This window comes from Sorex araneus, chromosome 5 (assembly GCF_027595985.1).
Source record: "Sorex araneus isolate mSorAra2 chromosome 5, mSorAra2.pri, whole genome shotgun sequence".
Lineage (NCBI taxonomy): Eukaryota > Metazoa > Chordata > Mammalia > Eulipotyphla > Soricidae > Sorex > Sorex araneus.
In genome coordinates, this window is record NC_073306.1 from 14,656,833 (window position 1) to 14,674,515 (window position 17,683).

The following is a 17,683-nucleotide window of genomic DNA, read 5'->3' on the forward strand; positions in this document are numbered from 1 at the left end:
TTCATATTGGAGAGACAGGCCTGTCTCTTGTTTCCCTTTGACATACCAGCCCTCACAAAAAAAATGGTAGCCACTCCTGCCATTAACTGTGACACCCAAACAACCATGAAGAAGAAAAGGAGGTCCTGGGTGGACCACAAAGCAGAGTTTATTCCTCTGGCTTTAGTCAACTCAAAACGACCATCAAGTAACTCAAGTGGCAGACTGTGACCTTTATAACAAATGATTCCTCTGTAGTGTGTGTCCAGAACATCAACTTTATGTGAGACCCAGTAGAATGATTATGTGCGATGAAATTTTTTTAAACTAAAGGCATGTGAAGATTTCAATGCTGATGGAGAAACTCATAAAAACAGCAAACACATCAAAAGGAGAAAAGACCAGTTCAGTCTTTTGAGGAGAAGATTTCTTTTCTGATGGGGTATGGGGTGGGAGAGATGCAACAGCTGGGGGGGCGGGAACCCTTAAAATTAGAAGCAGATATCACCATTATGAAGTGATAAATATCAAAGGATCAACAGCCCCAGAAAGGGTTCTTATGCATCTCAGGCTTCTTATAACCTGTCCAAGAGTTCTTAGACAGTGGAACATAAAATGCCACTTACCAACATCCCCAAAGAGTGCAAAAACGGGAGCCATGCTGCACAGCCATTTTGTTAAACCCTTTCTTCTGTCAGGTTCAAAAAATGGCTGGAAGGCAGATGGCAAATTCTGATGGGCACGAAGTCCTAAGCAATCATTAGAATGACTAGAATCCATTCATCTTGGAAGCTGATCACGACAAAGCGATTTCTGGGTTGGGAGCACTCATGTGGCGCAATATCTATATTATCAAGGACACTTCAGATAGAAATGGACACCGAGATGCTATTCCTTGATTTTTTTTTTCTTTTTTGGGCCACACCCAGCGATGCACAGGGCTTACTCCTGGCTCTGCACTCAGTAATTACTCCTGGTGGTGCTCAGGGGACCATATAGGATGCTGGGAATCGAACCTGGGTCAGCCATGAGCAAGGCAAGGCCCTATCCTCTGTGCTATCGCTCCAGCCCCTCCTTGATTTTCTAATGCCTGGAATGACTTTTCAGGATGCAAATGAAAACTCTAACTGCCTCTCCTCCTTTGCAAAGGGGTGGGGGAACCCCGAGAGGTTAGACAACTTCTTCCAATGGAGGAACAGTAAGTTAGTTGTTAGCAGAACATGGTGACATAGAAGAGCTGGAAAATAGCTTGGAAGAGCTGTTTTCCAAGCCAACACCCAACCTATATTGTTGTCCGACCAGTCCAGGCAACATCTGGGCTGGGGTGCTGGACCATAGCCCACTGGACCCCACTGCAAAGTCCTGAGGTCCCAGAACTAAGGTTACCCCATACTGAAAAATCTATACACATCTGAGGCTTTTCGTTTTGTTCTTTAACTGTTCAAAAAGGGAAGCACTGCTTGAATGGAAGCGGTAATAGTTTGGTTCTCATGCAGCTTCGCATTCCATAAATTCAAGAGATACTGTGGAGTCAAACTTTTCTGTTCCTGAAGTGTGCATCTACTGGAGAGGCGCGCGGGGTGATTCAGTGCTGGAGAGAAGTGCCTCTGCTTTCGGACTTGCTGTGTTGCTCAGAGCTCCATCAGGAAACACTCCCTGATTTACTACGTCGATGGAAGCATTTCTCGTAATCTTAGAAGACATAATTCACCCGGCACCTCCGAATGGGTGCCACATCTTTGATTAATTGATGAGTGCATGATGAATTTGAAATCCTTGGATGGAGAGCTGGGTAAATAGGCATCATTGTAATCCTATGCGGGAGAGCAGGTGGGTGGCACACAGAGGCAAGAAAGCCCTGTGCAGTGTGGAAGAAAATGCTGTGGATTTCTGGGGTCTGGTGGGGGGCCTAGGAACTTAACTCTCTTCCCTCTCTTCCAGCTTTTATACTCAATGCCTAACTGTGGAGGACTGAAGAACTCCTTGATTTAGACCAGTGATGGTCACCAAAAGGGCTGAACTTTCTTCCCATACAAACCAGTGCTATTATATATAAAATGTAATATACATTATATAGACCATAAAATATGTTATATATTTATATATTTGCATTAAATTATATATAAATTTATAAGTTTACATAATTTATATATTATATACTTAATATATAATGTATGATATATATTATATAAGTGCTATTACATAGTATTTATAAAATAGTACTGGTTTCTATGGGAAGAAATATATATAATAGCACTTACATATAATATATAATAGTATATATAATATATATAAACCATATATGCAGTGCTATTATATGTATTATATATACTGTTTAATCACTGTAGGATGGAATTATCAAGTACAGCTATCAGTATGTAGAAAAAAATTAAAATGCGAGAGAAAGAAGCCTGAAGAGCTATCGTTAGTATCACAATTTTTGCAAATTAAATATACATGCACACATATGTATATACACTTATTTATATATCACATATATGTAATGTATATACATATGTAAACATAAACATATAAATCTAGAGCGACATGTATGGGCATCTGTAGATGTATGCATGCATATGTGGCTTAGAAAAATGTTCAGCCCATAGTAAGTACACAATAAATATTAACTATTACTTACAAACCGATATGTGAAATTCTAAATAGATAACATAATAAATTACTTTTATAAATAAAACTATATTTAAAATTTCAGCAACATTCCAATGACAAGTAAATTTCTCTTTTACTACAGTTCAAATTCTAGTATTTTCTGAGCCTAAGAAATATCTATATTAAGAGACTGGATAAGAGGTTGTAAGAAGGACTGCAGAAGTTATTTTCCTCTTTACATCAGGGACCAAAAATCCCTTACTTCTTGATTTTTACAAATGTTTATTACTGCTTAATACATAATAAATGTATAAATCAAGGGACATCAATACAACACATTCTCGGTCCATTTGATTGACCTGTATCTGTTGTTTTTCCTTCCAACTATGTTTTTCAAGTTTTTTCCCCTGTGGTGAACTGATGTCAATTCAGAACAACTGATCATTTGTTCCCCCAGGTAAACATGTAGTGATTTGGGGGGGGGGGGTACAATTTCATGACTGCTGTTTCCCCACGGGAAGCTGTGAGACTTTGGGTGCCGAAAGGAATCTCCCTTCTTTTTAGGGAGTTCCTCAGGGGTTCAGGGGCCACTCCCCGAGAGACTCGGCCAGCTGGACTGGATGGCTCAATGCTAAGGCCTGGTGAGGAGACAATTTTCCAGCTCAGTTGTGCATAGAACAACCAGCGTTATGCCGCTGACGGTGCTCAGGGGGCCATGTGGTGACAGGGATGGACCCCAAGGCTTCTGAGTGGAAAGCGTGCGTGTTGGCCATCTCTCTGGCCCCAGGAAGTCTCTCGTCTGGGAGTAGGATGGCATTGCCTACGAGCCTCCTGATCGCTTCCCAGGCATCTTAGAGATCTTAGAGATGAGGATGCTATCAGGAGTATGACAGGAGCATTGACTGATGTCTCGTTACTAATGGAATGGTTGTGCCTGGCTCTTGCAGAAAGTCGAAGGAGAGGATTGCATCTAAGCCAAAGAATAAATCCCTCACCAAGAGTCTGAGCATTCTCATAGTTTGTACTGCAACCACTGGACACTTATTTAACTAATACCCTCTCCTGCGTGCCTGGGCTGGTCAGTTTTGAAGGGCAAAAGTCTGTCTTTTTATCTTCCTATCATCTGGATCAAGGCCCTTCGTGTAACAGATAAAGATGCACACACAAAATGTTCATTTATCTGCATGGTAACTTCAGCTCACAGGATACTTCAGAGTTTTCAAAGGAATTGCTAAAAAAGGAAATTTCATAGGCCTATCGAGCTGTTTGGCTTATTTGTGTACTTTACATATATTTGTATGCTGTATGTTCCGTACCCACACAGCAGTGCTTTGCACATCTCCTGCTTTTATGATCACTTCACTTGATTGTTTTTCAAAGCTACGGTTTGAAAAGAAACACAGTCTAGACTTTTTGTTTTGAATCCCCAGTGTTTACGTATGAGGAAATGAAAATTCAGAAAAGTTGTTTGCTCAAAACCCCAGGCTTACACAAGGCAGAATACAGGAACTGTATACTTTTGCTAGTTAGTAATAACTCCTAGTCACACATCCTTTTTCTCTCCTATTTTTCTCCCTTACCAGCAAACCTTGTGGCTAGAATGAAACGTACTTTCCAAGTCCTCCATTTGTAACACACAGAATAAGGCCCGGCTAGAAGCCAGCCAGCTGTCACATAAGCCGCTGGGGTAGTGCTGAAGACGGGGCCAGGCAGCAGGGAGAGAAGATACTTTCCCATCACATGTAAGCTACGTCTCTTCCCGCCTTCCTTCTGGAGTATTTACATGGCCCCATTTTCAAACACAAAATTAAAAGTGTGGAGATGGGGATAATTTATTTACTCAGACAAGACCAGCTGAAATGTAGCATCTGTTTTCCAGGGGAACTTCTATATTCACAAAATCCTGCATCTGGGCCCTGCCCCCTCCCCCAACACACACAGACACACACACAGACACACACACAGACACAGACACACACACTCCTATGCTAAAGCAGCTCCTCAAGTGATTCACCAACTCAGCAGCCCTTGGTAGAACTAAGCACCTCTCACTACATACGGTCCGGTGGAGGCGTGAAAGGTGCTATCAATTATTTATTTATTCACAAATATTGATCAAATAGCTAACAGAGCCTGGGCACTCAAGTAGGTGTCAGACCTGCACCAGCGATTTGGGGGGGGCACAAGCTTTATCATATAGATGCCAATGGCACACCCCAGGGTCACACTGACTGTGTATATGAAAGTGAGGACATTTTTTGGCTCCCTCCTAGGGACTCTTTCCGACTCCAACTGCGACACGCTGTATTTTCGGGTCCTTTTGGTGGCCTTGAAAAATAATCTTGAGGAAGAAGGTCAGGACATTTTGGAAGGGTAGCTGGGGTACTTTGTTTGGAACCCACCATTCCTGTCACAACCCTTTACCGAGATGAAACAGCACTGCTAAAGGAGCCCAGAGGCCGATCTCATTCCTGTCCTCCCCAGAGTACCAGTCTCCAATGAGAGGGGGTGCCAGTGCTCAGGGGCAAGGAGGCTGTCCCTGAAAGAGGCCTCCCCCTAGTTCCACAAAGGCAGAAGGAAAGCCAGGACACTGGTCCCATGGCAGTGCTCTGTCACAGGGACAATTCCTGTTACAGCCAGTGGGAACGGGGACACTGAATGTTTTCCCTGACACACCAGCGCAGTGGTGTGTCCATCATCAATGTCCTATAGGTACCAGACAGCTATCCTTTGTGAAGCAAGATAGTTTTATTCAGACTTATTTAGAAAGATGGACTGTAGCGATAGCACAGCGGGTAGGGCATTTGCCTTGCATGCGGCCGCCCCGGGTTCGATTCCTCCGTCCCTCTGGGAAAGTTCGGCAAGCTACCGAGAGTATCCCACCCACACCGCAGAGACTGGCAAGCTACCCGTGGTGTATTCGATATGCCAAAAATAGTAACAAGTCTCACAATGGAGACAGTACTGGTGCCCACTCGAGCAAATCAATGAACAACGGGACAACAGTGCTATAGTGCTACATTTAGAAAGATGTAAGTGGGAGAGAAAGAGAAAGTGTGTGTTCAAGGGAGAACACAGGCTTCTCCGGAGTGGACAGAACCCAGCAAAGAGGCACAAGTAAGTGAGAAACGTATTTCAGGGAGAACATAAGCTTGAAGAGCAAGCCAACGGCTACCTTTTTATTGGCATTGATACAAGGCTTCCTCCTAGGGTCTTTACCACAAGTCTAAGTTGCAAATATCTCCCCCTCTCTTAGAACAGATGGATGACTGCTGGCAGTCAGGTGGGGACCAGGGAGTTGGGAAGCCAAGAGAAACTAACATGGGGTAGCTGAGATCACAAGAAAATAAGGTAAGAAGAATTGGATGGCGAGTCTAAGTCTTAGAACGGGTGACACGAATTCTGCTTTTTAAATACCCTGAATTGCTTGTCGACTAGATGTTCACCAAAAGTCTTCTCCGACTGTCTTACAAAACGGATTTCCTGAGGGTGGTGATAGAAAGAGACAGTGCGCTATTGCTTACTTGCAACCTTCAAAAACAAAACAAGGTCTACTTCATCTCGGGGAAGGATTTTATCTCTGTGTGAAGCTTTATTTCTGCAAGTTTTAAAGAAAATAACCTCCGTCAAGCTGCAGCACTGGAACTGCCACTGGGAAATGTAGCACTGCCAACCCTTTGGCAAGGGGCGGGGCTGTGAACTAAGTTTTACAATCCCAATATAATGGGAGGCATGCTAGAATTCTGAATATTTTTCCACAGGAGGAATTTTAAGTAGCCTCTTACTCCCGTCAAGCACAGGGCTAAGTTTCACTGAAAACTCCTACCCGCACACACACTGCTTTTGCTTTTTTTTTTTCACACCCAAAGTTATATTTACTTTTGCTGAAACCGGCAGATATGTTTGCGTTCCATGCAGGTGCAGTGGCAAACGCAGGAAACGGCACGTCTCACGAACTCAGGAAGTCCACTGGATGCCGGATGAGTCTTGAGTTTTGAGGACACAGAGCAGAGCCTGTGTGGGTTCACGGGGCGGCCCCCGAGCTGCCTTGCCCCTCAGGAAGGGAGAGTGTGAAGAATTCCCTTCTAACTTCCCTTCGGGATTTGGCGAAGAGACACTGGCTTGAAATTCAAATAGGTGAGCGAGCGTTTCCTGTAGAGTCTCCTCCACACCCAGTTGTACTGTGTTTCCCCCACCCTCCCGACCCTCACACTGTTCCATGGGCCTGGAGAACATCCGCCAAGAATGCTGGAACTCGCTGTCTCCTCTGACTGTCTTAGCTGTGTGACACAGACAGGGCAGAAGCCCCAGCTTGCCTCTTGCACCTGAGGCCATCCTATTTGCCCTCCAATATGGGGACTCCCAGGGGGCTATCTCTGCATCTATTTTACTGCACATAGTCTGCACTGGCCTACCAACCCAATGACTCGGTGTGACTTGATTTAGACTGACTGGATACTGTTCTCCTTCATGGAGCAGACACTTCAGCTTGTGGTCTATGAGAGCGGAGAGTCTTGTCGTGAGGTGCTGAAACTGTGCGTGCCTCACGGCGGAGGGCTCTGTCTTCTCTTATTTGTCTGGCAGCAGGTTAGATTTCTCTCAGTCTAGGTGAGTGCTAAGAACAGCCCTACCTAAAGGAGGCGGGGAGATGGCAGAAGGAGACAGCTCAATATTGAAAGTTAGGGGGGCTGGAGCAATAGCACAGTAGGTAGGGCGTTTGCCTTGCACGCGGCCGACCCGGGTTCGAATCCCAGCATCCCATATGGTTCCCTGAGCACCGCCAGGGGTGATTCCTGAGTGCATGAGCCAGGAGTGACCCCTGTGCATCGCCGGGTGTGACCCAAAAAGCAAATATATATATCGAAAGTTAGGGTTGTCTTCAGGCAGGGGTGGAGAGAGAGGAGTCCACATAAAATACCAGACCAAAGGGCACCTAGTTCAGTGCTTTGTAATCCTAAGAGGTATGTGCCTCACCCGAAGACCTTAAAACCCAAGCATGTGGGTGTGGGGTGGGCCTGATATTCTGTATTCCTTGTAAACTCCCGGGCTTCTGGGCCCACACCATAGTCTGTGCATTGAGATCAGACCTTCTCCGGCCAACCCTCACAGCGACTCATGAGGTTACTCCTGACACTTCCCTCTGAGAAAACTTACTAGGGAAATCTGCCACTTTTCAGACCTAATTCAGAGACCTCTGCAAAACATTCTAGAAGATTCTCACTATTGGGAGTCATGATTCAAAGCTTGGAGTCATGCATTATGTTAAGGAAAGAGAGAGAGAGAAAGAATGTTTCTCTTCTTTAATACAGTGTATTTTTTTAAGGAATTATAATTTTTTAAAAGATAAACCTGAAGAAACTTAAAAGAATTATCTTTAAATATATGTATGTGTGTATAACCATTATATATATAACTATATATATAAAACTGTAATACATGTGTGTATATATAGGCTGAGAGATAGTACAGGGCTCAAGGCACTGGCCTTGCATGCCCCAGACCCTGATGGGATTCCAGGCACTGTACATGGTCCCCTGAGCACCACCAGGGAGCACAGAATCAGGAATAGTCCTCGAGCACAGCTAGGTATTGCCCACATCCCTCAAATAAATCATAAAAGTGTTCAAAAAGTTTGCCTTAATGCTTTCTTTAAAAGGTAAAGGCAACTTGTAATAAAGTTTCATCTACTATCATTTGACAATGAGAACTGGGTGCTAAGCCTTAGCAACTGTGCTACTTACTCCTTGCCAATGACTGATTTTGACAGAACAACAGCCTACAAATCTACAATGATGTAAATGGGGCAGATTATTGGTGGCAATGTCTGCTTGCTGGTTTATTTCAGCTTTTCAGTCTGCATGCATTCATTCATTCAACCTCTCAATACATACTGAGGATCTATTAGATGTCATACTCAATGATGGATCCTAGGTACACAAAATTCAGCATCCTGGACAGTATGCTTCTAGAAGACAGACAATGGTAACCTACACTACCACCACAAATAGAAAGAAGTAAAACGGTGTTATGAAATACAGGATGATGAATATAGTGAGCAACAAAAGCCTGAATGTTAAAAATTATGTAGATTGAGGGGCCTAAAAAAGACAATTTCATTAATAGTTAATACTATTTATATATGTATATATATATAATGTATCCATATGTATTTAATAGTTTCTATTATCTATCCCTTCCACCATGCTCTTCCATGCATGATACAGGTTTGGAATAAGAGGGGTGGTAATTCTCAGGTCATCCTGGAAAATAAGGTGGAGGAGAACTTTCATTACGATGCTTTTAAAATCTGAACGTAAGCACGACCCCTTAAGATATGAGCTGTACGCTGACGGGGAGGGAGGTTGTTGAATACAGAGAATCCAACTTAGACTCTAAGATCAGAGCTAGGTTGGGTCTGGACAGATGCACTGACTTTGGATCCTGGACAGTGATGGTGCCTTTACAACTCTCAGTTTGCCTCTCGGCGCACGGTGGAGGTTTGGGGGCATATCCTACCCTGTATATATCGGAGAATGGGAATTCTTTGGAAAATGAACTTGAAGCTAAGGAGCTTCACTCCCGAGCGGTCAGAGCATGAGACTTGCTTGCATGCGGGAGGTCCGTGTGGGATCACTGGCACAGCCCCTGAGCATCACTGGGTACAGTCTGAGGACTGCTGAGACTGAGCAGCCCTGACGAGGGTCTGAGACCTGAGCTGTCAGGCCCACCTCACAGGCTGAGTATCACCTAGAGCAGTCTCCAGGCTCCAGAGCACCACTGGGAGGACCGTGAAGTTAAAAAATGCTTTAAAATATATATATATATATATATCTCACTGTATCACTGTCATCTCATTGTTCATCGATTTGCTTGAGAGGGCACCAGTAATATCTCCATTTGTCCCAGCCCTGAGATTTTAGCAGCCTCTCCTTACTCGTCCTTCCCAATAGTGCCATATCGGAGTCTCTTTCAGGGTCAGGGGAATAAGACCCATTATTGTTACTGTTTTGGGCATATCGAATATGCCACGGGGAGTTTGCCAGGCTCTGCTGTGTGGGCAGGATACTCTTGGGGCGGGATACTCTCGGTAGCTTGCTGGGCTCTCTTGAGAGGGACAAAGAATGTGTCTAAGAGAATACAAGCAAGTATGTTAAAACCAAATACATGTGTTTAAAAGCAGCCTGCCATACGGGGGCTGAAGCTACAGCTCCATGGTAGAGCCCTTACCTGGAATGTATGATTGGGCTTAACCAAATAGAAAAATATGCAAACCCAAACTACAACGGGGGAGGGACACAAACTATGCCCACACTCACTTCCCGTTCTCTGTGCAGGCACCGTGCAGAATGTCTGACCCGACAGAGGTGCCACCTGTTAGCTTCCACCTTATTGGTTCCCCATTATCAGCTTCTCAGCCTTTTGCCGTTCACACAGATAAACAAGTGTCGGTGCTACATGCGCTTTTGGCTTGTCAGAATTTCACAGCACTCATTTGTCAGTGCCCAGTGAGTCTTAAAGCTCCCAATCGAATCTAGTCCTGGGCTAACAGGGCGACCGAAAGGAGTGGAGGGGACCAAGGCAGCCTTGTTGGAAGGGCCAGAGTTGGCCTGGCGTTGCCCAGAGTTTTAAAATGAACATCATCTCGACTCTCCTCTGCCCTTCTTCCCAGAGATAATCCGAGCTCCGAACTCAAGAGCGCTGAGATAATCTAACAGGAAACAGGACACTACAAAAGACTCTCGAAAGAGCCCATGTAATTTACGGCATGTCTGGTTTGTTTTATTTCCCAAAGCTTTCCTGTTGCTCAAGGAAATTCGCCTCTTCTGGCACCCTCCGGGCCTCTCTTGGCCGGGGCGTCCCGAGAAAGCAGTGGAGGGCAGGTAAACAGATGTGCGGCTCTCGGAGCAAAGAGTGAGGCCAGGCCTTGCCTCCCGGGTCACAGCTGAGGCAAGAACAAAGTCTCCTTCAGTCCTTGCTTGAGAGAATTGTCCCAAATGTGGGCAACCAAGAGACGGCGGGTGCATTCAGATACATGAAATTCCCCGCCCGAATTGTAGGTAATTTACATGAGCGAACCACTAACAGCCTCCCACTCAATGAACTGCACCCCTGGGGAGACGCTCTGTGGGCCCGGATCAGTGTGGGAACAACATACGGGTGTTCTCCGTGCCAAAAAGGGGATTGGGCTAGATGGAAACTCCCCAAAAAGGACCATCTGGCGGCATAAATTATCCATTTAAAATGGCTGGTGTGAGTTAATGACACCAAAGTCACCACGAACGTGTACAACATCCTGCAGTTGACTTTTAATGTCCCCTCAGGCCCTGTTTCATTCTGACTCTGCGCTGAATCTGGCCAACTGTAAATTCACCCACTGTTCATCTGCACCCGTCCACCATGAAACGGCACTTTTCTGTCAGGAAACGGGAGAAGGGGTTTAGGACCCAAATCTACTGGAGCTGGGATTTTTTTTTTTTCCCTGAAGAAACTGTACATATCTTCAGCCAAATAAAGTAATTATTTCATGACTGCCAGGGCTGCTGGCGCATTCAGATACTAACTTTTTGAATCAGAACATGCAGGTAAGGAGAGGAATTATTCTGAATGAGAATCATTAAGTCAGTTTTGCAAGCAAGAGCCCTTGTGGAAGGGTTCCATTCCACAAGGTCCCGTAGCACTGCCTGGTACAACCCCCTCCACCCCCCCACACACCTCCTAAAACCTCCTATAAATAAATAAAAATAATCATTAGGTCAACGTACTCTGGATTCCACCAAGCACCGCTGCCCCGCCAAAATGCCACAGAGAAAACTATGTTCCCGAGAGAGTAGAGACGTCTCAATCCCACCCACCCAACAAAGGCTCAACGCATCCACGCGTGCCCGTGCATCTACTCGATGCATTTGCCCATTGTCACTGCAGCAGGTGACCTGGCAAGGACGCACCCGCCTGCGCCCTGAGTAAGCTCGCAGGAGTGTTGCCTCCTTTAATTTTTTAATAGCACATAAACTTTGCATCTCGTTCTGCTGCGGTCATGCTGATGGTGCGGCTCCCGACGAGAAGGAGTCAGCACTTTCACTCTCATTTCCGTCTGGGTTTCTCTCTCGGCCGCCGGGTTAGGGAAACTGGCTAGGGAGAAGCTAGGACTGAAACTGACCTGGTGTGGGATCTTCAGAGAAGATGCCCCCACTCCTTGAGTGCGGGGGGGGGGGCGGGGGGCTCCCTAATTAGAACAAAAGGCGTGCCCCAAGCCCCACAGCAGAACCATCCTCCGTGCCTGCTTCCTGCCCCCAATGGTGAATTCCCTGAAAGCAGGTGTTTGAGCAGATGCCTGAGCCTCCCCCAGTCACCTTGGAGTTCCCAGAAACAGACCTAGTTTCCCATCCAGAGGAAGTTCCCTGTGAAGACGGTTGAATGAATGACAGGGAGGGGATTAGCTCAAAGCAAAGCCAAGAGCAGGTTTTTGTTCTCTCTCTTTTTTTTAAGGAAAAGGACACGGTTCGTGGCATCTGAGACTCGCTTTAGCCTTTCTTTCCTCTCTGTGGCATGTAACTGTCCGGGGTGGGGAGGGGGGAGGCATAGGACACCTACAGGGAATCAGGAATCAGGGGACGGAATGTCCAACAACTGCCACCCCAACCCCCCTAATCTGTGGAGTGCCACTCTGGGCTTTTAACAGACCAGGGAGGGAAGGAGAGAGGAACTGAAGATGTCCCCAGAGTTCCTCGTGTCTCTCTGTGCTGACAGGCCACTCTCCTAAGGCAAAAGGCGGGAAGAAGGACCCGGAAAGTGTTTCTCCAGACTGACGCTCTGCGAGGCATGATTTCCAGACAGATTGCAAATGTGACCCCGCCACGATTCCCAGGGGAACGTTAAACTGGGGGCACAGAGGCGCAGAGAGCTTTGGTCACTGGCCCGGAGTCACAGCTCTGGCGGGGCCAGAATCGGGACCGCGCTCTGCCTGGCTGATTCTGCCGCCACCACGGGGCAGTGCCACTGAACCCCGTGCCCGTCGCCCGCCCGGCTTACCTGGCTCCACTTCATGCCACCCACTGGACTGGCTGCCGCTTCCGGGGGAGCGCCCTTGTCCTGTGTAGAAAGGCTCTTCGCCAGGACTGTCCATTTCGTCCTCCACAGACTTGAGGCGCTTCGTGGAGCTGCAAAGGCAAGGAGGACAGGGGTCAGGGGAGGTGCCTGGACCACCTCCGCCAGGGTGGGCCGCCTCTGCTGGAAGGAAAGCCCAGCCCAGAATCCAGGGGGTGACTGGGAGCCGGGGGGAGGGCTCATCTCCTGCTCTGGTTCACTTCCGCACAGCCGGCAAACAGGAGCACACTTTGGGCCTGTGGGGTTCCAAGTGTCTGAGTTCAGCTTTTGCTGGTACTTGAGGGTGTTGCTGAGGCCACACCCATTCTTGAGCCTTCTAGAAGCATCTGCACGGTAGAACCTACATTCTCTGTCTCAGGAAGGGCACAGCCGGTGGTGGCATCGGACCACCAGCAAGGCTCCTACACCCCCACTGGAACCCCTCTAACAGCCCAGATAAGAATCAGGATGCAAGATCCTCAGAGGAAAGCTCCCAACTGCTTTGCTTGGGGAGGGTTTGGGCCACCTCTGGCCCTGCTCAGGGCTAAGCCCTGGCTCTGGGGAACCGTACGGTGTGCTGGAGATCAAATTCACATCAGCTGCACACAAAGGACGGACCTTACCCGTGGACTATCTCCGAACCCTCAAATTGCTTTTTGCTGTTGATGCCATGCTTTCTCATCTTCGACTTGGATTCTGTGCATGCAAACAAATACCGGCTGCACAGCCATAAGGGGCTCATCTGGAGACACTCAAGGCCGGAGAGTGAGCAAAAGAGATCAAAGAGGTCTTGTCACCTCCCTGTGTGACAAGGAGGGGCCTGGAAGAGGAGCGTGGCACAAGGACATTCATTCCCTTCCTCCGCAGGGACAATACCAGTAGAAAGCCTGAGTCCCCTGAGGTAGGGACTCATAAGAACTGCTGGAGAGTTCCGGCTAAGAAATTTCCAGAACGCGGCCTGTTTCCCACCAGCTGCAGGACTCGGTTCTCCCTGGCATGGAGGCTTCGGAGGGAAAGGCCAGAGCCCCTCGCTCCATGCCACCCAGTCCCTCAAATGCCACACCTGTCTGCCGCAGAGCCAGTCGCTACTAGAGGGTAGAGATTTCCTCTGGATATGGGGGCCGGGGGCGCCTCTTCCTGAGATGTTGGAATTTTTCACGCTTCCACTCATCAGGCTGTGTCCCTTCTGTGAGCCAGGTACTGCGCTAGTGGCCAGAGAGAGCCTCGAAGCACCCGTGACCATATTCTCGGGCGCTGGAGAGTCAGGTGCCCAGATGGCACTACGTGCAGGAGACACAGCGAGCTGGCAGGAGTGAGTGCCGGGAGACGAGGCTGAGGAATTCTGAGGCAGCTGTGGGACAGCCAGGCTGAGCCTGGGGGTGACTTGGGAACCAGTGGGAATTTTCTTTAATTTTCTTTTTTCTTAACTTCCCCAGCAATGCTGAAGGGCACCGGGGCTACACTGGGAAGTGCTTGGGGCAGGGAGGGAGGAAGTGGGCACCGGGGATGGAACCCAGGCCCCTGTGCATGCCAGCCATACATCAGAGTATGCAACTATTTTTGTTTTTTTTGTTTGGTTTTTTTTTTTTTTTTGCTTTTTGGGTCACACCCAGCGATGCTCAGGGGTTACTCCTGGCTTTGCACTCAGGAATTCCTCCTGGCAGTGCTTGGGGGACCATATGAGATGCCGGGGATCGAACCCGGGTCGGCCACATGCAAGGCAAACGCCCTACCCGCTATGCTATTGCTCCGGCCCAGTATGCAACTATTTTTAAAATATTGAGACATGCCCAACTGGCCTTGGACCACTGTCTCTAAACCCTGAGAACTTCCGCAAGAGGGGCGGTTCCTTTCCCACCTCATCTGCATCCCGGGACACCCTCACAGTCCAAGCACTGGAGGGTTAACAGGAGCACCCTAGGGGCATGCCAGGACTGAGGTCAAGCACTGGCAGGGCAGCAGTGGGCCCAACTGGTGTCCCGTATTAAGCAGGTCACCGGGGGTTGCAAACATCACTCCCGGGCGAAAACAACCTGAGCAGCAAAGTGTGCCCCGGGCAGAGGAGTGCCAGGGAGCTGGTGTGATGGTGGTGGGTGGAGGCAACCCAGGAGAAAGGGGGTAGAGGTTGTAGAAGGGACTGTGAGGCTGGGCTGTACCCTACAAGCAACAGGGAACGTCTAAAGCAGGGGCGCCGGGATGCCACAGTGCAGTGGCACAGCACGTGACCCACCACTTGTGAGGCTCTCAGTGGGATCCGAGGCATCATGCCCGCTATCCCAGCCCCGGTAACCAAGGGTGGTCCTGGTGCTTCCCTGAGTAACACTAGGCCTGAGCACTGAACCTAAACCCCCAGGTGAGGACTGCCTGGCATGACCCCAGGCCCCCTAAGCACTCCCCATTTAACTTGCCATGTTCGTGAACTCTGCCGCCTTTCCGAGAAAGGCTCCTTCTCGGGGTTGTGCAGACGGCGGAGTAGGAACAGCCAAGGGCTGGGAAGAAAATAAAACCTAGAGCGTGGGAGCAGGCTAAGAGGCAACGGTGGCAATGGGAATAATCCAATGCAAGGCAAGAAAGTCTCATTTCTGGAGCTGGCGGTGTTCTATTTGCATTGGAATTGGACCACAAGAAAGCAACACAGTTGTTGCAAGCATCAAATTAAATGGGAGTTTTATTTTGTTTTGTTTTGTTTTTGTTTTTCTGCTTTTTGGGTCACACCCAGCGATGCTCAGGGGGTTACTCCTGGCTTTGCACTCAGGAATTACTCCTGGCAGTGCTTGGGGGACCATATGGGAAGCCAGGGATCGAACCTGGGTCGGCCGCGTGTAAGGCAAACGCCCTACCCGCTATGTTATCGCTCCGGCCCCCTAAATGGGAGTTTTAAAAACTTGTGTTGGTCTTTGCTAGGCCTTCCTTGAAACGAGATGAAAAATAGCCACTTGAAGGATTTGTCTGTATATAAATAGAAGTGCACCTAAGAGAAGTTCTTTATAACAGGGTAGACACAAAGAACTCTTAGAATATGGGGTCTCTGAACAAATTTTTTGGAGAACACAGATGACAAAACCGAGTATTTTCCCTTCTCGCCTTGGCCACCGGGAAACTCGCAGCTACCTGGAAGGCAGGCACAGCTCCAGGTCCCCTGACGTTCCCTGGACATCCAGCCTCTCTTTCTCTAATATTATCTGCTGTGCTTTAAGGCTGAAAGCCTCTTGGAATCATTTTCGAAGCTGAAATTGGAAGAATACCCATTGGAGGAGGAAAAAAAAATCCCCTTGAGGGCTCCTTTTAAATAAAAAGCAAGACTGATGGGACTGTGATATTCGAGAAGAAAATACTAATTCTAAAGCTTGCCATAATGTCTGGCTAATAGTAGACGTTCAAAAAAACACAGAGTTTGGGAAACTCAATTTAGAAACAACCATGTGAGTCTTTAAGACAAGGATTTGCCCAGGTGTCAACGCTCAATGAGATCTAACCCAAAAGGTCAAAGTCCAATGCCCATAATTCTTTAATTTATGTGTCTTTTTGGCATTTCTAAGACTTTCAACTTCCTTGATTTTCTTTTAATAAAATGTAAACATTTCATGTCATTATTAAATCTTAAAGGTCTGTTAGCCATTAACTGACACCTTAGCTTAAAAATAAGATTGTAAGAGATTGATGGAGGGTAAACGTCTGGAGGGGAGAGAAGGGAACCTCCCCCAACAAAATTTCAGGAGTCAGAACAGGTGGAGGGCTTCTAAGACAAAACTCAGGACAACAGGGATAGTACTGAGGGTAGGGTATTTGCCTTGCATGTGGCCGGCCCGGGTTCGATCCCTGGTACCCCATACTGTTCCCTGAATCTGCTAGGAGTAACCCCTGAACACGGTTGTGTGTGGCCCAGAACAACAACCAAAAAAAAAAGCTGAAAGTCTATCTTGAAGTTCTTTGGGATTAAAAAAAAAAAATGTTTGGTGGCTGGAGAGGCAGCTGGAGGGGTTGCCGTGCATGTGTGAGGCTCAGGTTTTGATCCAAGGCCCCACCTGGCTCAGTGAGCACTGGCGGTCCCCAGCATGGCTGGGATGCGTATCACTGATCACCAGAGCAAGTGCTGCTGGGAGCAGCCCCTGGGACACCGCTCCTCCCCGCCCCCCCAGTGTAATTTTACTTAATATTTATACTACCCTTTCTGTGATGTGAGAGATCCTATAAGCAGACACAGGACCTACCACTGATGCCTATCTTTTTTTTTTCTTTTAATGGAGAACTGAATCCATCATTTATTTCGCTCTTGGCACTTAAATATACTGATTTTATTTTCCTAGGGAAAACAAACATATCAGTTCGATGGCTATGTAAGAGGCAGGATAAATACGGTCTCCTCTTCTGTGTGGAATTCTTTCTAGTGTTCCTAGAAATTTTACCTAGAAATTAAGATCATTCCCATCCTTCTGAAAACTGGCTTCATTCCTGCTCCATGCAAAGCCTAGAAGCCATACTTTATCCCCTCAAGAGTGTAGAGTGCCTCTCCCCGCTGTTCTCAGAATGCTGACTGAAACCTTCCACTTGTCAGTCTCTTACTTTGAGACTGGGAAGCTCGTAAGACTTGACCTAGAACCCCAGGCCCCAGACTGGTAATCAGGGACGTCATCATTAGTTATAGTGCCACAAAAGTGAAACCTGCCACTGAAAGGACTTAAGAGTTCGGCTGGAGAGGTAGGACAGGGCCCCAAAGCTGGGAAGAGCAAATCTCAGGGTCCAGTAAGCACCCTGAGGGGGCTTCCTTGGGGGCTTCATCTTCTATCTGGTGAATTTCTTAGGGGGCTTCATCTTCTATCTGGTGCATTTCTTAGGGGGCTTCATCTTCTATCTGGTCTGACTGAGGATTTAGGGCAAGAACAGCACCCGACTCTGGTTCCCACAGACCAGTGTTTCGATGTTGATGGTCATTTCTGGGGTCTGTGACTTGTGAGCAGCTAAGAGAATGTCTGTGAGCTGACAATGCAGTTTCTACAAAAAAGCACTC

At 47.5% G+C, this 17,683-nt stretch overlaps 1 protein-coding gene across 6 annotated transcripts in view; it reads right to left on the reverse strand.

Annotated features, from left to right (window-relative positions):
- The window catches only part of NFIA (nuclear factor I A), a 632,562-nt gene that overhangs the window by 97,963 nt on the left and 516,916 nt on the right, over nucleotides 1-17,683 (reverse strand). For all 6 annotated transcript variants that reach the window (XM_055137450.1, XM_055137452.1, XM_004607099.2 and 3 more), the window contains exon 6: nucleotides 12,622-12,749. In XM_055137450.1, the coding sequence (XP_054993425.1) occupies nucleotides 12,622-12,749 (128 nt within the window). The remainder of the gene's footprint in view (nucleotides 1-12,621; nucleotides 12,750-17,683) is intronic.